At 50.9% G+C, this 22455-nt stretch overlaps 1 protein-coding gene across 4 annotated transcripts in view; it reads right to left on the bottom strand.

The window, feature by feature from the left end:
* The window catches only part of TXNDC16 (thioredoxin domain containing 16), a 37324-nt gene that overhangs the window by 13744 nt on the left and 1125 nt on the right, over positions 1-22455 (bottom strand). For 2 of the 4 annotated variants that reach the window (XR_006019288.1, XM_042047302.1), the window contains exons 3-16: positions 17814-18017; positions 16767-16849; positions 15950-16023; positions 15099-15173; positions 14662-14783; positions 14072-14162; positions 11942-12098; positions 10704-10870; positions 10323-10383; positions 8716-8854; positions 7860-8006; positions 7336-7395; positions 652-820; positions 203-339 (exon numbers count right to left, since the gene is read on the bottom strand). Coding sequence is in view for 3 of the 4 variants with exons in the window: in XM_042047302.1 (XP_041903236.1) it covers positions 203-339; positions 652-820; positions 7336-7395; positions 7860-8006; positions 8716-8854; positions 10323-10383; positions 10704-10870; positions 11942-12098; positions 14072-14162; positions 14662-14783; positions 15099-15173; positions 15950-16023; positions 16767-16849; positions 17814-17982 (1651 nt within the window). In the remaining variant the exon portion in view is untranslated. Of the gene's footprint in view, positions 1-202; positions 340-651; positions 821-7335; positions 7396-7859; positions 8007-8715; positions 8855-10322; positions 10384-10703; positions 10871-11941; positions 12099-14071; positions 14163-14661; positions 14784-15098; positions 15174-15949; positions 16024-16766; positions 16850-17813; positions 18018-19081; positions 19211-22455 lie in introns of all 4 variants that reach the window. The other 2 variants (XM_042047303.1, XM_042047304.1) reach the window with 2 other exon arrangements.

Here is a 22455-nt window from a genome sequence, read left to right as displayed (position 1 = left end):
TACTCCCACAGAAGCTGAATGTCCTCTGAGCCAGGGTATGGACCTGAGATCCCACATCTGGGATCACCTGCTACCCTCTCACTGTAAAACTGAAGAAGGCAGTGCTGGGCAGGCTGTGTTGTGAACTCCCAAGCAGCTGGAAGCATCCCTGTCCCACCAGGAATGAAGCTGGAGAGTGCTTAACCCACCAATACCGACAAACCTTCGCTGGTGGCTGTGCTAAAAACTCCCAGGAGTGAGGTGTGGTGATGGGATGAGAGCTCAGGTGGAAACTCCCCTCTTAAATATCCTTCTGCTTCATCCATCGTGGCCAGCTTCAGTGGGCAGGAAACCTGGCTCCTGTGGAAAAGCAGAGACACAACTTGGGCTGCTGTCTTCTCTGCTCTTGGGATGAAGAGACAAGAGGGCAACCTCAATCCAACAAGGCCCCAACCCAATGGGACAAGTGTGACACCTCATCAGAGACAAAAATGATCATCTGGGAAGGCCCAGAGAGGTGCTGGAGCTGGTTACAGCGAAGAGAGAACAGCCTGAGCCAAACTGAGAGCCTTGGGATCCCCATTAAAAATAATAAAGAAGGAATTCCTGCAAGAAGACAGGGATGGTGGCAGAAGGATGTGGCAGAGGTGCCAGTGGGGATTTGTCACTCACAGCAGGATGAAGCTGCTCAGCTCCTCCGTTCCCCACATGCCATTGTACGTCCTGGATTGTTGTCCCTCCTTGTAAATCCTGATGGTGGGGAACTGGGTGACATTCTCCTGGGAGCAAAGGCCAGGCCAGTCCCAGCAGTTCACCCGGGACAGCAAAACCCCAGGGGTTCCTAGAGTGGAAAATAAATACTCATGAATGATAGGAAAAACTAAAATGAATAATAGATTGGTTGGAAAATAGAGCTTTTTATTAGCTTGGTGGATATTATTGTCTGTATTTGTGTTAATGCTGCCAGAAATCTACTAAAATCTAGCCCCAAATACACAATCCCTTTGAGTACAGCCCATCTCCCTCTTGAAATCCCTCATTCCCAGAGACACTCACATCTGGCTGGTAACTCCAAGGGAACCCACAAAACCCTGAGGCAACTGTCCAGGAGCTTAAAAGGCAGTAGGGAAAGGTACTGGAAATACCTTAGGAATAAGGCCAAGAAAAAGAAATAATGCAGGCACTGACAGGAAAGAGGGAAGATAAAGCTTGGCATGGAGGAGGAGGATGCAGCCAAGACTTTTGCATTTATTAAGATGTTCAATATTGAAAAATGTTCTACCTCGAGCACGGAGCCAAATGCACACGGAGCAGTTAAAGGGGGTGGAAGAGAGATTTAATGCCACAGGCTGGTGGCATTCCCCCCATCCAGTGCCCTCAGGCACAGGGTGGGATTCTTGGGGTGTCCTGTGCACAGCCAGGAGTTGGGCTTGATGATCCTTGTGGATCCCTTCTGACTCAGGATTTTCTGTGATCTCACCCAAGCCAGCAGCAGACACCTGTGGGACCTTAAGAAAGGGGTCTCACAAGCAAGGGAGTGGGAAAGGAAGAGCACTTGGGAATTACAGAGCAGTCAGTCCAACTCTGCGTCCTGGGAAATGTCCTAGAAAGGCTTTTTATGGATCTCACCCACACCATAAACTCAAGAGATTGGTAAGAAGCGAAACAAATGAAAAGTTGGTTCCCTGTGTGCTCTCCAGGAGCCCAAGATTTGTGCAACTCCAGCATTTCCTTCAGCAAAGAACCCTGGAGTCACACAACGGTTTGGGTTGGAAGGGATCTTAAAACTCATCCCATTCCATCCCTGCCATGGGCAGGGACACCTCCCACTGTCCCAGGTTGCTCCGAGCCCTGTCCAACCTGGCCTTGGACACTTCCAGGAACCTTAAAAGCCTTTCTTTGATCTTTAGGCTGGGTGAAGCCCAGCACATGCTGCTGTTGCTGGTCCATGGCTAAGCCTGACCTAAATCCTGAGCAGCTTCACTCCCTCTCTTCCCCTGGCTTCCAGCCTCACCTGAGCTGCCTCAGGGGCTTGACCAAGGACAGTGTACAGTTGTCCATGCCCATGGCAGGAATGCCCTATCTCAGAAATCTTCATTCCTTCCCTAAATTTCTTTGAACAGGACTCAACAGCTCCATGGGAAAGACGGGATGAAACCTAGAGACAAGTACACACACAGAGGCAGACCATGGCAAAGAGTCCTTCAGAAACCAGGGTTGGGGCAGATGATGAGGATTTCTCAAGAGAAACCAGCCAAGCTTTCTTCTCTCGTGTCCTGGGTTTGATTCTGATCATTATTTTCATTAAAGGCCTGGCTGATGGAATAAAACACATCCAGTCTGGTTTTGATCCCAAGCCCAGAGGGGCAGAAAGCAATTTGAAGGGCAAAGTGTAAGGACAGCAGCATTCCATGAGGAGAAGCAGGATGCAAAGGTACCGCCAGTGGTGCAGCAAAGGGATGGACTCTCAACAGCATCTGCAGGCCGTGGGAGGAAAATCATGTTCATCTGCCCTGGTGAAAGCTCTGCAGAGCCCAGCAAGTCAGCCTGGGAAACACTTTTTATGGAAAGGTTTAAGCAAATGAGAATCTGGAGCAGTTTAGAACACATCCCTCCTGAGGAAAAACCCAACCAAGTTTTGCCTGGAAATTGCCAGTAAGGGAGAAACAATAAAATCTAACACCACGTCAGGGATGCTCTGGAGGGGGCAGTGAGATCACTGGGCAGGGTCAAGCAATGACCCATGCCAGGGTGGGGAAGGCTGACCAAATACTGAACTGAGTTCCTGAGAACTGAGCACAGCTGAGTGTTGCACAAACCCTTGTTGCCCAGAGGAGCTGTGGACCCCTAATCCCTGGGAGGGTTCCAGGCCAGGCTGGGCAGGGCTTGGAGCAACATGGGATAGTGGAAGGTGTCCCTGCTCATGGCAGGGGTGGAATGAGATAGGATTTAAAGTCCCTCCCAACCCAAACCATGCTGGGATTCCATGAGGATTGCTGCAGATGGGGGTGAAGGCAGAGGTGACCTCAGCATGAATTCCTATCCCTTGTCCCTGTATCCCTGGCCTCCCACAGGACCATTTTCTGCAACCTCCATCTGAGGTTCTGCATTGCAGCTCACATGAGGAGTTTGCTGCTGCTCTGCCTTGCGTCAAACTCCTGTGCAGAAAAAGCAGGAAGCAGCACAAGTGAAGGGCCTGCAAATCCACTCAGACAGGCAGGAGTTGTCAAAACACTCCAAGAGAGCAGAAATGGTTTGTGTCATTCCCAGACTCTGCAAGAAGATCTCAAACTGAAAGCCTGACCTCAGATTTACTTCACACCTCTGATCCAGTATAGCTGGTTCTCATCATCTCTTACCACATCATCTTGTGTCTTGCCCAACTCTGGAAAATAATTCCATGGAAATGGGGCTTTGATGTCCTGTTAAAATCGAGTTGTGAGGCTGCTTGAGGCTCCTTCAAATAGGAATTTTAATATTTGGGTATTAGTTCAGGGAATTAGCTACCATGTGCTCTGAAGGAGCCCCATCTGGCCTGAAAAACGCCTGGTACAGGATGGGCCCTCTCCCATCCCAACCTGCACCAGATCATTCATGACTGAACAAGCAGCACTTTCAGGAACTGAGTAACTCAGCAAGGGACTGGGGTCACTGCTGAGTGGGAAGAAAGGTGAAAGGAACACAAAATCCTGCTGTCCTGTGGTTTTAGGTGCTACTAAACCCAGCAACAGCAAGAACCTCTGTCCTAGAGGTCTTAGAAAACCAGGACAAGACAAACCATCAGTGCTATAGGGAACAAGAAAAATCAGGAATCCCTTGAACTTATAATCATTTGAACTTATAACTATTTGGAAGGCAGGACTGGCACGGTGCTGGAGAGTGTTCAGGGAAAGGAATGGAGCTGGGGAAGGGGCTGGAGCCCCAGGAGTGGCTGAGGGAGCTGGGAAAGGGGCTCAGCCTGGAGCAAAGGAGGCTCGGGGGGAACAAGTCAAGTCCCTGACAGGAGGGGACAGCCAGGGGGGTCGGGCTCTGCTCCCAGGGAACAGGGACAGGACAAGGGGAAACAGCCTCAAGTTGGGCCAGGAAAGGTTTAGATTGGGTATTAGGGAAAATTTCTTCATGGAAAGGGCTGTCCAGCCCTGGCACAGCTGCCCAGAGCAGTGGAGTCCCCATCCCTGGAGGGATTTCAAAGCCATGTGGATGTGGCACCTGGGGACACGGGGCAGTGGTGGTTTTGGGAATGCTGGGGGAACAGCTGGACTCCATGACCTTGGAAGGCTTTTCCAACCTAAACAATTCCATGATTGTATTAAGAAACCAGCTCACTTGAAGAGTGTTCCAGAGGCTACAACATGAAAGAGAAGTTACGGATGAAGTGTTGCACTTCAAGAGGAAGAATCCGATACAGAATGGGAACAACTACCTGGAAAACATCACACAATGAACCCCTAAATCCTCACTTCAGAGTCAGGCTCCGTGGATATCCATTGCCAAATCATGCAGCTGATTTTCCTGCTTTTGAGCTACAACTGCACCCCCTGCCTTTGTAAGTCCCTGGTCAAGAAGACTTCACAAGCACAGAGGAGAGAGGCAGAACCGTTTTTCATCACAACACATTGCTCTTCTTAGATATTAAATTCCTCTCTCCTTTGCCAAGAAGGCCAATGACACATCTAAGAAATGCTCAGCACTGTCTCACCTTCACATCCTCTGCTCTTAACCCTGCTTCCAAAAATTCCTGTCTTGCAAAAGCAATCCAGAGGTGCAGCATTGAGCCCTGATGGGACTGGGATTGGGACATTCTTGCTTCAAGAGTAGAAAATGCGCTCAGTTCAGCAAGGCAGAGATGCTCCTCTTTGTCTCCTGCTAAACTGGATCTCTCAACAAAGGGAAAACACTTGAGGGCTGTAAACTTCACTTGGTGAGGATCTGCTGAGCATCTGGTACGGGATGACTCACAGGGTCATTCCAGTCTGCAGCCTCCTCCTTTCCCGTGTTTGATCACACATGGCCTATTCTCAGTGCCATTTTGCACAAAGAATTGGCATCAGGAGCAGGACCTCGTTCTGCAATTCAAAATGTGCCTCCAGCACGGGTGATTCACTCCTCAGACAGCTGCTCGTGGCTTCCCAGCCCTTGAGGAAGGAAGCTCCACCCACCCCGGAGCAGGCAGGAATACCAGAGCTTCTGGGGAACTGAGAGTACCCCAGGCCATACCCCACATCTTATTCTCAGTCCTGCACAGCTCAAGGTCTTCCTGATCCAGCCATCACTGAGAGCCCGGGGAACAGCATCCTCTGAGGTTTTCCAGCTCCTCTGGTAGCTGGTTCTCCCAGTTCCCTGAGGCTCCCTCAGCAGCAGAGAAAAAGGATCTCGAGATCCACCAATGCAGCTGTTCTGTGTCTGCTCCGAAGTCACGGCAGAGGAACCAGACTGGAGTCATTCCATAGGGTCACATCTGGCCTGGGAGTCTCTGGAGGGACCCCAGTGATCACAGAGGAAAGGCCCTGACCCCAGTGAGCTCATATCTCTGTTGAGAATCTGTCTGTGGCTGCTTCCCTGCACTGAGATTGCTATCAAGTGATTCAAAACACACATGGTGAAATCCTGGCTGTGCAGAACCCGCCAAGGGTTGGCCACTGGCTTGGGAAGAGGCCAGGTTTTACCCACAGACTCTCCTGTGTCGCTCCTTCAGCTGCTCTGGCTGCTGGGGAAGTCCAAAAGAAACCCCAAACCACCAACAACCCCAATATCTCTAACAACAACAATAATAACAACAACAACCTCTCCTGTCCCTTCCTGTTTATTCCTGGGATTTCAGTCCAGACCAAAGCTGCTGGTGACTTTCCCTTCATGCATACCATGAATGCAGAGCTGCTTTCCTCCAGCCCACAGCACTGTCTGCAGCATTCCCAGGAGAGCTTCTTGTAAGCAACTCCCACTGCAGCTGCTTCCCAGAAAACTCTGGGGAACTCTGCACACTCCAGACGTGTCCCCACTGCTGAGTCCTGCTGGCACTGTGTTCCAGCACCAGGAAAAATGAGCCTGGATGGAGAAGAAAAACCAAGGGAAGGCACCTGCCACCTCCAGAGGTGCTGGAATAGCTCTTGCCCAGATCCATGTGACTTCCCCGCTGTGCTGCAGTGGGACGAAGCCACCTCAGTGTCCCCTGCAGCCAAGGGGAGAAAAAGGCACCTCTGGAAGAGATTCAGCCCATGTAAGAACCCACCTCCCTCCACAAACCAGAGTGGGGTGGGGTTGAAGGCCTGGATGTGGGGCTTACACTGCACAGACTCTCCTGAAGGATCCCTCCCTCCTGCCTTTGTTCCTAGATTCCCTGATGTGCTGGCCCCAAGTGTTGCTGCTTGTTCACCATCACTGTGTTATTTACGGAGTTCTCTGGCCACCTGTGAGAATTCCCACATAACTGAGCCAGTCTCCAGGCCCTGGAGCTACCATCACTGTAAATTCTCCCTCTGACATCTGACATTGGATCTGGGCCTGCCTACACCTGTCTGTCCTGCTTTCCTCCAAAGCCAGGGATAATCACAGCTCCTTTTTCCAGGAGAGCTGAGGTGCCACCCAGCACATTGATGTGTAGGGCATCTCCTGGGCCTGGGCAGGATGGGGCCCTGAGGGGCACAAACAGGACCCTTTTTTCATGTTCCAGGCCACAGTTCCTGCTGTTTGCTGCTCTGTGTTACCCACTAAGGCCCTTCCCAAATTCTCCCTCATGCAGTCACTGTGCCCACCAACATCCCATAATGGGATCACAGAGTGGTTTGGATTGGAAAGGGCAGGGACACCTTCCACTAGCCCAGGTTGCTCCAAGCCCCATCCAACCTGGCCTTGAACACTTTCAGGGATGGGACATCTGGAATCATAAAATCATGGAATTGTTTAGGTTGGAAAAGCCCACTCAGATCACTGAGACCAATGGTACCCCCAGCACTGCCAAGGCCACCACTGAGCCATGTCCCCAAGTGTCACATCCACATGGCTCTAAAATCCCTCCAGGGATGGGGACTCCACCACTGCCCTGGGCAGCTGTGCCAGGGCTGGACAACCCTTTCCATGAAGAAATTTCCCCTAATATCCAATTTAAACCTCCTCTGGTGCAACTCGAGGCCATTTCCTCCTGTCCTGTTGCTTGTTCCCTGGGAGCAGAGACTCTGTGAAGATCTCTAAATAAGACACAAAGGAGTGCTCCTAAACAACCTGGTGTGGATATGACTTCCTTAGGAGTTTGAGGGGGAAAATGAGTGTATTCCAGGGGAGGGAGTGAGGTACCATCCATGTCCTGGCTCCTACTGCCAGTAGGAGCAGGTGAAGGCCCTGAAGCCTGGGGTTCCTTACCCTTCAGGTGAGCGGCCACCTCGGAGTAGGAGCGCAGCACTGCCAGGGACACGGCTTCCCCTGAAACACAGGAGAGGGGAAACACAGCTCTGAGGGACAGCCAGGGGACAGCCAGCCCCACCCTGCTCCCTGACAATGTCACACCATCAATCTCTGCATCCTGAGGTGCTCCAAGCTCTGTAAGATTTGAAATAAGGAAGGAAAATTTAACTTTATGCTTCAGCACACAGCAACCAGGTTGTCTAGACCATCCCATGAGTTCACACTGTATTAATTTCCCCTCTTGTCCCACTTTTTTTCCCTGTAAAATGAAGGTTAAAAATCTCTACATATCAGATCTATACCTGCTATTATCAGTCAATGAGAAGAACTGATTTAACCTGATCGTTATTAGTGTCCACGGGGCAGGATGTGGCATGGATTTATGCTCAAAACTTGCCTCCAGGATCTCTCCAGGATCATGGAAAGCATGGAGAGCATCCCAAGGTTAGAGAAGGCACAGTCAGGCCACCTTTCATACTCACAGCTGGCATAAAACAGCACCACTGTCAGGGCAGCCTCCGAGAGGGAAGAGTGGAAGTTCTCCTCTGTCAGGACAAGGACCTGCTCCAGGGGCAGCTCTCTCTTCTTGTCCCTGGAAACTGCTTCCACCACCTGGTCATCCTGAATATCTGCAAGGGACCCACAGGTGTGCCCAGGGCCTAGGGAACTGCAGCCCCCTGGGCCACCCCAGCACATCCAGAACCTCTCAGCAGAGACATGGGGTGAGTGACTGCCTTGTACGAGGAGAGGAGGCACAGCCACACAGACAAACCCCCCAAAATGCCCTAATCCCACCTCCCACCAGCTCTGCCCCTGGATTAGAACACTACTCTTCAAACTCCTCTAGGATCCTGCCCCCCTTTTTTAAGGAAACACCCTCAAATTTGCACAGAGAACAAATGCATTTTCAGTTATGCATCGCAGGGACCAGAGTTTTCTCCCTGAAGGAGGCAAGACTGGATCTGCTCTTACAAAAACATCTCTCAAACCTTTCCAAAGGGATGGATGATTCTGAGGCTCTTCAGATGCTTGTAGAGGACAGTGCTGGGGCGCACTTTAACCCCCCACACCTTTGGAGCTGGTGCAACCAAGCACATCCCTGTCCCTCACACAGCAACTGTTCCTCTAACAGCTCTGATTTTTCTCCCAGGTGTTTCCCCTAAAAATGAGACCTGTGTGTCATGTTCCAGTGATCTCAGGGAATGAAAGAGCCCCTTTGTGGCCACCATGAGGTGACTGTGATGCTTTGCAAGGGTTCTCCAATGCTTTGCCACGTGTCTGATGCTGATTGCACCTTCTGGCTGACGACAATCAGCTTTTCACTGATTAACTGCACACCTTGATTGTTATTCTCTTTCTCATCCTCATCCTCCTCCTCCTCCTCATCCTCCTGGATTTGTTTGACCTTGCTCTTATCTTCCACCAGGGTTATAACTTCATCGGTGTCTTCCAAGACCAGGTATTGGATTGGCATTCCCTAAGGAAAACAATAAATCAGTGGAGCATCCCCCTCTGCTTATTCTGTCTGCACACCAAACTCAAGGCTGATGGGGCACTGATCTCCCAACTCCTTGTTTTTGGGATATGTCACAGATCCCCAAAGCTGCCAAACAGGGGAATGTCTGGGTTATGTTTCTTTGGGCCAACTTCTCCTGTGTGTGAGTTTTTCTCACTCCAGGCTGGTGGAGTGAAAAAACGTGACTATGAGGGATCCTGTGGTGAAAGTGAACACCAGCCCCATCTCCCAGCAACTTAACACAGATCCAGCACTGCAGGAAAAATCCCAGTGGCCAAGCAGGGAAGGAGAGCAGGAAGGAGGTACAGGGGCCACTTGGATGTCCCCTCATTAGAGGGGTCAGGCTGGGTCCGAGGAGCCCATCACAGCCTGGGAAACCAGCACAAAAAGTCCTTTATCTCATAGAGCTCAGCCAGGAGAAATGTTCCCAAGGGCACAGGGACTGCCAACCCATGGAATGAAGAAAAAGCAACATGGATTTCTCAGAAATGAGACTGTCAGCTTAAAACTTTCTCTCCAGTGTTGGCACCAGCTCAGACAAAGGCACTGGAGAGAAAATGGGAAGTTCATCAGGAGCTGAGAGAAATGACAAAGTGTTGGCACCTCCCACGGGCTCCCAGAGCCACCCAACATGCACATCTCTCAGCAGGCCATGGGAAGCCCTGAGGGGACACTCAGGTCTGATCCTGCACCTCTGCAATCACAAGTGTGACAGTTCAGGTAATCTGGGCCATCTTGTGTTCGCTGGCATCTGCCAGCACCCAATTCCAGCCTGCCTCACAAGCTGGGTCAGGTCCCTCCAGAGTTTAACTCATCCTGATCAACCTCATTTTACTCACACCCTGCCCTTTTCCCAGCTCACTGCCAGAGGCACTGGGTTACATCAGCTCAGCACAGACCTTTGGTTGTTTGCTCTTCCTTTCACACTCAGTCCCTTTCCCATCTTTTGATGCTTTTCCTAAGGCCTTTAGAAGTCTAAATCTTTGGGGAATTTGCACTTGGATGTAGTTCACAACCTTGTGTTGCCTTAAGCTGTAGTGGAGATGTCACTCTATGTTTTGAACCCAAAATGAACTCACAGTTTTCTCTTTCCCAGCAGGCACAATGGCTCTGCAGCACCCAAATCATGGAATCATGGAAGGAAAATTAAAGATCATCCCATCCCACCCCCTGCCATGGGCAGGGACACTTTCCACTATCCCAGGTTGCTCCAAGCCCCATCCAACCTGACCTTGGACACTTCCAGGGATGAGAAATCCACAGATTCTCTGGATAACCTGTTGCACACACATGTGCAACTTGGGAAAAACACTTCCCCTCGAGCTTGAGGGAATAACACCAGAGATGAGCAACACCCCACCACCCCTCCAGAGCATCATGGCCAGGCAGGGCAGTAAGAGCTGTCCAATAAAGAAATCCAGCATCCAACCTCATCTGGTGTCTTGAGGGCGATGTTTGAGCGGTGCAGAACGTTCAGATCTACGAGGTCCCTTCCAAAACACAAAGTGAACATTAGATGGTCACATGGAAGGTCACCCCTCCTCTTTCTGCCCTAATTCCACCAGTGCTAAGCTTCCTTTCCAAAATCTCTCTTAGTCTGAATATTTTTCCACCCCTAAGCCAGCAACACTTCCAAACTAATCTGATTCTGGACAAATCCTTAAATGTGATCCCCTGTCACAGGATACAGCCTGGTTTTACTGCCTCCCATCCAACTGTAAGCCCACTGACTGTCATCTGGTGCTGGGGTAAGTGGGCTCAGAAACCCCCCAAAAAGCAAGGAGAACCCCAAAACACCTGAGAGAAATACCTGGATAAAAGGGCAACTCCTGCTTTCCCCAAGAGCTGCCAGGCCACAAACTCTGCTGTCCTCCTGTCAGCCTCATAGGTCTCTTTCTGGCTCAGGATGAACACCAGGGGCAGCCCGAGCTGCAAGTGAACAGTGGAGACCTTCTCGGGGTCCTCAGCAACCTCTGTCTGGAGAACACCCAGGGTTATGCTGCAGCACAGCTCCGCAAGTTGGAGTTACCTCAGCTCTTCCCCAGTCACAGAAATCCTCAGGAGAAAACTTCCAACCCCAATTCTAAAACCTCCACGGAAGCAGAACGCAGACAAACCCAGTTAAACTGTTCCAACATGTCATCACTTTCCCTGGGCTTTATTTCGCGTGGGGTTTTTTGTGGCTTAGCAACTCCAGATGTCAAATCTCCACTCATCTTTATTTACCTGGCATCCATTCCCTGGGGCAGTTTGAAAATCCCAGCCACAACATGCAAGAGCTGGAATCCTTCCCTTCCTGCCTTGGACGTGCTGCTTCATGACAGCACAGAAGACTTGATGCAGTGCCTTCCCTCCATTGGCCTCACCCAGGAAAATGGCTGAAAGAGGCACTTCCCAGCTCATCTGCTCATCCTTTTGCATGGGCAGGGATCACCAGTGGGAACAGGAGGCTGCTGAAGTTCTCTGCCCCGTGGAAGGGGGAAATAGGAGGGAACCTCCTGTTCCTTGGGATCACCAAGGCGTGAAGGACTGATATCGAATTCCAGAGGGTGCTGAGCCCCCTGCAGGGAGCCTACAGGAGCAGCTGAGGACTTTAGGGTTGTCTAGTTTGGAGAAAAGGAGGCTGAGGGATGACCTCATTGCTCTCCACAGCTTCCTGAGGGGATGTGGAGAGGGAAACTCTGGTATCTCAGCGAATCCAGGGATAGAAGACGTAGAAATGGTTCAGAGCTGCATCAGGGGAGGTTTAGACAGAACATCAGGAAGGTTTCTTTACCAAGAGCATGATCAAACACTGGAACAAGCTTCATATCGAGGTGGTCAGTCCTTAAGAGTCATTTGGAAAATGCCCTTAATAACTTATTTAAGTTTTGGCCAGCCCTGAACTGGTGAGGCAGTTGCACCACATGATTCCTGTTCCTTGCCTCGACCCACCCTGGAAGGGGCAGATTCCTACACTCAGCCTCTCTCTCTGCTCTCACCTTCCTCCTCCTCACATCTCTCCCCAGCTGCCCTCCCACCCCAGCGGCTCCTCCTTCCCAGTCCTACCACCAAAGGAGCCCCCATGAGCTTGAGGTGCCTGTGGATGTTGAGCAGGGTCAGGGGCTGTCCCAGGGCTGTCCTCCTGCAGGGCTGGGCTGGGTCTGTGGCCAGCTGGCAGTGGCAGAACAAGAGCCAGGCAGACGAGACATCAGGGTCATCATGGCTGTGAGAGAGGAAACAAAACCCACCCTGAGCAGGGTTCAAAGTGCCCTGACAGAAGGACCAGGTTTGCTGACGTGTTTCACAGATGATCCTCAAGTTCAGGGTTTGGCAGGGTTGTGGAATGGGCTGGGAGAGCTGGGGGTGTCCACCTGGAGAAGAGAAGGCTCCAGGGAGAGCTCAGAGCCCCTTGCAGGGCCTAAAGGGGCTCCAGGAGAGCTGGAGAGGGACTGGGGACAGGGCATGGAGGGACAGGACACAGGGAATGGCTTCCCAGTGCCAGAGGGCAGGGATGGATGGGAGATTGGGAAGGAATTCTTGGCTGTGAGGGTGCTGAGGCCCTGGCACAGGGTGCCCAGAGCAGCTGTGGCTGCCCCTGGATCCCTGGAAGTGTCCAAAGCCAGGCTGGACAGGGCTTGGAGCAACCTGGGATGGTGGAAGGTGTCCCTGGTTGGTTGTGACACCATCACTGCTGTTGGTCTATGGGTAACTTTGGGAAGTCACTTCCCTTTTCCAATGCCCCCATTCCCTACCCCTAAAACAGGGATCACCTTCTTTGGACAGGGATTTAAGAGCTCTCCACGGAAGAGCAAAGTGCAGTATTAAGACCTCAAATCCTGCTGGCCCGGTTGGCTGGGAGCTGCTCCTGTTGGAGAAGCTCCCACCATTTCAGCAGCTCGGGAGGCGGCGGCGCTGCTTTGAGGAGAATTGAGCCAATTCCTGCGCAATGACAGCCGTGCCACCTAGTGGGAGCCACAGCACACTTCCCGATATCCTGCAGGGACGGGATGGCACCTCGGGAAGGGCCACCCTGGTGCCTGCCCTGGTGTCACCCGTGACAAAATCCCAGGTAAATCATTATGGAGTTACTAATGTTGGAAAAGCCCTCCAAGATCATCGAGTCCAGCTGTTCCCCCAGCACTGCCAAGGCCATCACTAACCCATGTCTCCAAGTGCCACATCCACATGTTTTTTGATCACTTCCAGGGAGGGAGACTCCACCATTGCCCTGGGCAGGCTGTTCTGACACATGGCAACCCTTTCCATGAAGAAATTTTCCCTAATATCCAATTTAAACCTTTCCTGGCCCAACTCGAGGCCATTCCCTCTCCTCCTGTCCCTGTTCCCTGGCAGCAGGGCCCGACCCCCCCCGGCTGCCCCCTCCTGTCAGGGACTTGTGCAGAGCCACAAGGTCCCCCCTGAGCCTCCTTTGCTCCAGGCTGAGCCCCTTTCCAGCTCCCTCAGCTGCTCCTGGGGCTCCAGACCTTTCCCCAGCTCCATTCCCTTCTCTGGAAAATCTCCAGCCCCTCAGTGTCTTGTCATGAGGGGCCAAAACTGACCCCAGGATTTAAGGTGTGGCCTCAGCAGTCTCCAGCACAGGGGACAGTCACTGCCTGGGCCTGTGGCCACATCATTGCTGGTACAAACCAGGTGCCACCAGATTTCCTGGCCACCTGGGCACACTGCTGGCTGAGGAAGCAACACTTCATGTGATGTTCCCACCTTCCTCCCTCATTTTCCTGCCTGCAGGAGGTCACAGCAGCAGCATGGAAGGATCTGCATTCTAAAGCTCCTCCTGTGTGGGAAGGGGATGACCAGTGAAGCCATGGGATGGGAATTCCCAAATCCATCAGCAGTGCTACAGTTCTTGCCCTTGGACATCACAGCACAAGGTGGGAGCGCTTTAAGATTTAACATCAACTCTCCTGAAAACCCATGGCTGAGGTTTGATCCATCAGCCATGGAAAGGAGACAGAGGGCTCTTCTGTGAAATCCCACCCAATACAGCCACGAACAGCAAGGCTACTCCAAGGCCAGGAACACAACCAGCAGCTTTTGGAAAACAAATCTAACTCTCCACCCTTGACACAACATCCTAACGCCATCCCACAGCTGATTTGGGAATCTGAGACACCAGGAGTGAGGCAAACAGTGCAGGGAAGCAGCTCTCCGTGGTGGGGGTGTGTCTGGACATACCTGGTGGCTTTCAGCAGCGCTGCCTCAGTTGTCAGGACAAACTGGTGGATGGTCCCATAAACAAACGCTGCCTCCATCACAGCCCTGTGCTCTGGAAAGAGAAAGGCAAGCTGGACTCAGCTCCTCATCTCCTGTTCCATCCTTCCCAGGTGTCAATAGGAATTCCCAGGCTTTCACAAACTCTCAGTACAATGTCACTGAGTCTGTCTGAAGACAAACTGTGAAGGGAAGTGAGCAGCTGGAGCTGGGTCCTGTTCCTGACCCCAGCAAACAGGTGCTGTGTGAGAATCCATTCCACTGCAGAGCCAGAGATCTGCCCAGGGATTTATTTATTTTTTTAAGACAGCAACCACTGGCTTGCTTTCCCTCTCCAAGTCCATCTCTCAAGGCTTATGCTCCCAGCAAAACTTTTCTGGTGCAACTGATCCCTTTGGAAACAAAGCAAGTCATGTGGAAGCATAGATCTTGTGGCTGGGTGGCCCTTTCAGGTTTTCATTTGCAGGATTTTGGGTCAGAAACTCAGCTCCTGGGTATTTTACTAAAAAAAGGCTGGGGGAAGAGAGCAAAGATGGAAAGCTGAGTGTCCATACCTGCTGTTCCAGTAGCTGGTACGTAGGCAAAGACCATGTTGGACTTCCCTTTCAACACATTTTCAATGTTCTCAAGGTCTGCCAGTGTTTCGACATATTTAACTTCATTAAAGAGCAGGGCACTGAGGAGGCAGAAAAAACCCCATTAGCAACTGGTTGAAGAGTCAATTTGCAGCCACACAACCACGATGGGAAAAAGAGGGTAAAATTCCAGCTTCTTGCTGGCAGATTGAAGATTCACAGCCAACTGGACGTGCCTGGGTGTGTGCTGGTGAGTTGTCTCAAGGGAAAAGGTTTAACAGGGTCAAACCATAATGAAGAGAGAAGCAAAGCCAAACCTGCTTGGCTGAGAGCAGCCTCTGGAATACCTGGGGCTGGCAAAAAGTGGGAATAGAAAGGAAAAGGATTTCAGAGAGTGGGATGTGGTCTGGACTTACAACAAAACGTTGGCGACAACAGAGTTCACGTCGAACAGGGCATCGGTGGGGAACTCTCGGATCAGCCGGTTTCCTCTGGGGAGGGAAGAGAGAGTCACCAAAGGAACTGAGAGAGATTCACTGCATGGATCATAGCTGGAAAAGGGAGCCAAGGCAGGCACAGAAGGATAGGGAGGACGATGGAGGAACGGCAGAACACTGCTTGAGATGCCTTTGATCCGAGGTGGGAATTGCTCAAGCCCAGGTACCATTGGTTGAGCAGGTTCCTGCTGCACTTGGGGACACGGTGGCCTTGGCAGTGCTGGGGGAATGGTTGGACTTGATGATCTTAAAGATCTTTGGAATGGTTGGACTTGATGATCTTAAAGGTCTTTTCCAACCTTAAATTATTCCATGATTATCAGTACAACAGTCAATGAGAACTGAGCTAACATGTGGAAAAGCTTCCAGGTGACAACCCTTGGAGAGACCAGGAGCTGAACCTTCCCACCCAGGCCAGAGCAGTTAACCCCACCAACAGGGAGAGCACCAAAAAGTGTTTCTTTCTAGGACTAGACCCAAAATCTTGTGGTCTGGGGTGGAAGGTAACGGAGACAGGACAACACTGATGGCCAATTTCTCCCGTGGTTTCATTCCACAGCTCATCCCTCTGCTGCTCCAAGGAACGTGGGACAGGATGGGAGGTTTCACACTGAGGACAAAGCATCTCCTTTGCCTGTGTTGGAATTTTGGGGACACCTTTTGCTAAACTATGCAGGTCCCAGCTGTCCTCATGGATCCTCTCACTCCTCCACAAACATCTCTGACTGTGACAGTGTTTCCTTCAAACAGTGCCCAGAAACACCCCTCACCTGAACAGGAAAGCTTTCCTCAATGCATTTTCTCTTCCACAATATCTTGAAGCATCCTCTTTGGGACAATTCACCTAGAAAGAAAATACATGTAAATACAGATTCAACCCCACAATGACTACACACACCCCCCACAGCTTTCTTCCATTCAGGAGTGTAAATCCAGCTTTTCCAAACCTTCAGGGAGGGAAAATACACCAAAATGGAGACCAGAGATGGAGAGTGGAGTTTGTACTTCAGTTCTCCAGCTCAGCCTGCTGATTTGGCTCAGATGGGATGAAAAGCCCCCATGAGCTGCCCAGCATACTCAAAATGACAGATCAGTGCTTGCTTACTGAGCGTGGCCCGTAGCTGGAGGAAACGAAATAAATCCAAATATAAAGATATAAGCACTTCTTAAGAGTCTAATTACACTTGCCTGAATTTGTAACTCCCTCAAGTGAATCTGCATAAAATTTCAGCTAAAAACTCCTTTGTATGAAATATTTATTGCACTGAGCTGAAAAGAAGTGAACCAACCTCATCCATCATGGAACATGGACACTGGAACAGGCTGCCCAGAGAAGTTGTGGATTTTCCATCCCCAGAAGTGTTCCAGGCCAGGTTTGACAGGGCTTGGAGCAACCTGGGCTAGCGGAAGGTGTCCCTGCCCGTGGCAGGGGGGTGGAAAGAGATGAGCTTTAAGGTCCTCTTGAACCAGAACTGCTCTGTGATTGCACGATTCTATGAAAAATCTGTGCTCATCCCCTCCCTGCTCATCTCCTCTCAACTCCTCCTTACTCCAGCCCATCCAGCAGCATCCCTGAGCCCCACTGACCTTCACCACGGAAATGCCGTAGTCCTGGAGGGCCTCAGCTGAGCTCTCAATCTGCTCCAAGAAGGGCTGGGCACCAGGAGAAACTGAAACACACAAAAAAAAAAATCCTCTGAAAGTCCTCGGGGTCAGGATCATCCTCCTGCCACACACACAGAGATGTGGGAGATGTGCCTCAGCCCACACCAATGTCTTTGGGGAACCACACCCAGGGATCACGAAGAACAAAAGCAAGGCCAAGGATCTCCTCCTAATCCATGACAGCCTTTGGTTCTCCCTCATGGAAGGGACCCCCCTTTTTCTAGCAGGTATTATGGAAGAGAAAGCCAGCCCTTTGAGGGGACAATTCCTTAGGAAATTGGATTTCTCCTCCAGAAAATAATCCAGAAAATGAATGAAGATGTTTGGGGGACCATGCCTGAGGACACAGCCAGGAAAGAACCCATCCCAAGGGTCTCTGCCTGCCAGGAGCACTTGGAACTGTGCAAACGCAGCGCTTGACCAGCTCTTCAAAACCCTTTTGGGTTTAAAAATCTCAAGAATTGCCTCTTCATTGAGGAGGGCCACAAGTTGATTAGAGGCATGAAGCAGCTCTGCTAGAGGAAAGGCTGAGAGAATTGGAAAATAGAAGGCTCTGGGGTGAACTAACTGCAGCCTTCCAGTGCCTGAAGGAGCCAATGAGAAAGATGAAGGACTCTTTACAAGGGATGGAGGGACAGGACACAGGGAATGGCTTCCCACTGCCAGAGGGCAGGGATGGATGGGAGATTGGGAAGGAATTCCTAGATGGGAAAGTGGTAAGGGGCTGAGATAGAACTCCCAGAAAAGCTGTGGCTGCCCCTGGATCCCTGGCAGTGTCCAAGGCCAGGTTGGATGGGGTTTGGAGCAACCTGGGCTAGGGGAAGGTGTCCCTGCCCATGGCAGGGGTGGAACAGGATGGGCTTTAATGTCCCCTCCAACCCAAACCATTCCATGATTCTGTGATTGTTCCACTCCCACCCAAGCCTTGCTGAGCCCCCAGGCTGATGTAAACTCCCATTAAACACGTACCACTGGGGGTGAAAAAAGCCAGGGATGCTTTCCCAGCTTCCAAGCCACTGAAATAGTGCTGGGGGCTCAGCTCCTGCTGCAGGCCCACGCTCCCACTCCTTGGGATGGAGGAGGCACAGAAGAGCAGGAAAACAAAGGAAGAAACCCATCTGTCCTTTTGGGCTGACATGGCTGCTCCCAGCTACAGGCACAGGAGAGTCACAACTGGGGGAAAAATAATAAAAAAATAAATATATAATACATAAACACAAACAAACACATATAAGAGTGTTTCTCTGTTTTAGTATCCATTACATGACTACAATTTCCAGCTGTGGAAATTATTATTAATACAACACAAACATCTTGAGGAAATGATGAATTAGTCACTCAATCCACAGGTGACTCAGACAACTGCAAAGAGGACAGCAGAGGCCACTCTCTTCCCTCTGAGTGGCACCTTCGAGTGCACAGACCCTCAGGGCTTTCAGCTTAGGGCTTGCTTTTCTTCCCTCCTTTTTATTTCTTTTGAGTCAAACAAAAATTCCATGCACAGGCAGCGCAGCAGTGACAGCATCATCCACAAACCCCCGCCCAAACTGTCTCGATTCCTGCTAAAAAGCTCCGAGGATGCCAACAGAATTTATGTGGCCCTGAAAGGTGTTTGCAAAGGGATGGGACATGTTGAGGTTGCCAAAAATCAAAGGGCCACTTGAGATTCAAACAGCAGACCTCCTGTTCCGGTGCAAAATAGAAATGTGCATCTTCTGACACTTGTTTCTGGTCAGAGTGAGGAAGAATTTTGCAGGTATATTTATAAAGATTTGGTAGCTGAAGCCCTCAGCATGAGGATGTGGTGCTGGTGCTTCAGGAACACATGTTCCAAATTATTTTTTTTATAGAATAACTGATTTCTCTCTTATATTTATAAGGATTTATGTAACTTAAATGGATGCTATTTTTATATATACTGCTGGGTTCTTCTCTGTGATCAGACGTTCTATACAATTTAACCTTTAAAGGATTAATTTAAAAGTTTAGATTACCTTGGACCTAAAATATGTGTAGCAATAAGTCAGACAAGAATTCTGTAAAATCTCTTCTGCTCCTGACTACTGATTTTGCCACTTCTCAGTAGCCACCTTGACTTCCCCAGAGAATACATATAGTAAGTGTGAATTTTCCTGAACAGATTGATTTTGATGGGAAGTCACTAGGGTGCCTCTAGGACGGAACAAGACGATCTTTAAAGTCCCTCCCAGCCCAAACCCATCTGGGATTCCGCTCACTTCACGCCGTGGCAGACGATGTGAGGAGGTTAAAGAGCCCTAAGGATGAGAAGCCACCTTCTTCCCACTCCATTCCTTCCCAGCCTGCTCCTCAGGGATTGGTCTCTGCTGCTGGAACGTGGCTGCTCCCTGCTCAACAAAGGGACAAAGCTGAAACTGAATCCATGCAGAATTTGCATCATGAGCTGCAGCTGCTTCCCTCAACAAACACCCCTGTGTCCATGGGCTGTCATTCCCTCCAACACCCTGCCAGAGGATGTCAGCTCACCACGGCTGCCCTGGGATCAACCCAAGCTCAAACACTCCAAAAACAAGCAGGGAAAGACCCTCTGCCATGCTCCAGGAGTGAGGAGTTACTGACAGCCAGGCACACTCAGCCTTCACAGGCTCCTTCTCCCAGAGCTGAGGGGTTTGGATCAGGCCTGAAGGCACAACAGAGGTGGAAACACATGAATTTTTTTCTTTTCATCTCAAAATCTCCAGTTGTCTCCTTTCCAGCTTTGGGCAGTGTCAGGCATTTCTGGTCCCGTGCCCTCCCATCTGTTCCCCTGGCTTACAGAGGGGACAGGGATCAGGCTGGGGGTTGGGGGGGATGTTTATGAAATGACAGACTTGGCTATGGCAGGATGGAAAAATAAACACAATCCTGGCACGTGGGAATGAGCCCAGGCCAAATGGGAGAGCTTACTGTCAAGGAAGGAAGAGGAGCAGCCTCCAAGGACTCATGGATGTCACAGGATTATACCTGGAGGAGAGGGTCAGCAGTTTAAAACATAACTCCAGCCGCCAAGGAGAGCTCAGAGCCCCTTGCAGGGCCTAAAGGGGCTCCAGGAGAGCTGCAGAGGGACTGGGGACAAAGGATGGAGGGACAGGACACAGGGAATGGCTTCCCAGTGCCAGAGGGCGGGGATGGATGGGAGATTGGGAAGGAATTCCTGACTGTGAGGGTGGGGAGGCCCTGGCACAGGGTGCCCAGAGAAGCTGTGGCTGCCCCATGATCCCTGGCAGTGTCCAAGGCCAGGTTGGATGGGGCTGGGAGCAGCCTGGGCTAGTGGAAGGTGTCTCTGCCCATGGCAGGGGTGGAATGAGATGGGATTTAAGGTCCCTTCCAACCCAAACCGTTCTGGGATCCTGTGAAAAACGTGTGCTCACCCTCTCCCTACTCATGTCCTCTCACCTCCTCATCACTCCACCCTCCCAGCAGCTTCCCTCTGTTCCTCATCAATCCAGACCTGAATATTCAGCTTTTAGGCCATTTCCTCTGTCACCTCTTCCCCATCAATGGAAAATTAACACCCTAGGGCTGGAAACAGCCACAACCCTGTGCCACTGACACCTGCAGGATTGCCAGAGATGTGTGAAAATACCACGGATGTGTGAACCAGCTCTGTGTCACTGCTGGGAAATCTTAAGCCCATGGACAAGGGACAGCCTAGCACAGCACTGACAGATGCCAGGCCTGGCTCATGTTTCCACTGTCATAATTCCAAGACAGAGCCAGGCAAGGTGGTTAAGGTCACTGTAGGTGACCTGAAGTGAAACCAAATCCACCAGAGACACCCAGCACAAACTCTTGTGGGGGTATAAATTGCTTGTGCCACATCAGTTTTGCTTGGGAACCCCACAGTGGAATCCAGGGGCTGGGATCACCTCTGATCCCAGCTGCTTTCCCTGACACTTTTCCTCACACAGATCCCAGCTGCCAAGATTTATCACTGAGGAAGCTGAGCTTCCTCAAAGGAGGATATCGTGGGGTGGGATTTAAGAGTCACAAGACAAGGATGAACTGCTGTCCTAGTGGAATTATGGACTGCACAGCCAGCTGGTACCATCTCCATCATCCACGGGCTTCCCTGAACTCAGGAGAAACACCATCAGCCTGGATTTTAATGCCAGTGATATAAAATCTACACTTTACATCTTGTCCAAATATCCTCACAGAATCCCTGAATGATTTGGGTTGGATGGGACCTTAAAACTGATCTGGTTCCACCCCTGCCATGGGCAGGGACACCTCCCACTGTCCCAGGCTGCTCCAAGCGCCGTCCAACCTGGCCTTGGACACTTCCAGGGATCCAGGGGCAGCCCCAGCTTCTCTGGGAATCCTGTGCCAGGGCCTCCCCAGAAATACACTGCACTGCTGCTCTGAGTTCATTTGATCCCATTCCATCATCTCCCAGCCCTCAGCTGGTAAGTTTCAACTCCTAAACCCCGAGTATTTAGGATGTTCCTAAATGGAGTCACTTCAAGCTCTCCTGTGCTGACAGACCCAGATAGGTCTCTCTTTGAAGCAGGACACTCACCCCACACCCAGCTGGCACAGATTTTTGGCAGGATTCTCGCCTGCCTTCCATGCCCTTCTGGCAGCACTTAATCAGTGAGCTGCTCTCCCAAATTTCCTGGCGGGAAGGACATGAACCAGACCCCAAATCCATTGGAGCTGACTCAATCCCTTAGCTACAGCAGGGTGGACAGGCTGAAGCTCTCTCTCCAATTCAAATGGATGTCCCAGCACAAATATCCCTCCTGCTGCTGCTCCAAAACACAAGGCAGAGCAGAACACTGATGCTCTCCCTGCATTTTTGTCTGTGCAAACAAGTTTCCTTTAGGTGATCCAGAAAAATGACAGAATTTCTCAGGTTGGAAAAGACCTCTAAGATCATTGAGTCCAAGCATTCCCCAAGGGGAAATGGCTTCCCACTGCCAGAGGGCAGGGATGGATGGGATATTGGGATTGAATTCCTGGCTGTGAGAGTGGGGAGGCCCTGGCACAGGGTGCCCAGCGAAGCTGTGGCTGCCCCTGGATCCCTGAAGTGTCCAAGGCCAGGTTGGATGGGGCTTGGAGCAGCCTGGGACAGTGGGAGGTGTCCCTGACCATGGCAGGGGGTGGAACCAGATCAGTTTTAAGGTCCCTTCCAACCCAACCCACGATTCCTTCCCTGGAATTGTATTACTTTTCCTACTTTTCACTACACACTTCCCCTCCCTGCTCCAGACTTTTCCTACACAGCCGACAAATTAATTATCACAAACCCATGATAATTGTCACAGGTTCATTAGCACTACCCAATTTGCTGGCACAGAGCTCAACCCAACTCCTTTCAAATTTTCCAAAGGTAAGTTCCTGGACACAAGTGATTTGAGTAGGGTGGAAAAGCTGCAATTCCCCAGCGTTTGGAGCTGGAATAACAGTGAGATGCTTCTCCAGAACTTTGGAATGAGCCTGCAATTATGGGACTGAAGTAACTACCAGCCCCTTCCACCCACTCCATCTCCTTACTGCCTACAGGGGCAGCTGTGGGAGCACCTTGAAGCACAGGGATCCTTCTCTGGGAGACATCCAAGTGCATCCTAGCCTGCTGCCCAGTGTGCTT

This window comes from Corvus kubaryi, unplaced genomic scaffold, assembly GCF_017639235.1.
Source record: "Corvus kubaryi isolate FWS band 111438036 unplaced genomic scaffold, C.kubaryi_AGA036_p1.0 66, whole genome shotgun sequence".
In the NCBI taxonomy this organism is placed as follows: domain Eukaryota; kingdom Metazoa; phylum Chordata; class Aves; order Passeriformes; family Corvidae; genus Corvus; species Corvus kubaryi.
This window is presented reverse-complemented; position numbering and strand designations above follow the sequence as displayed.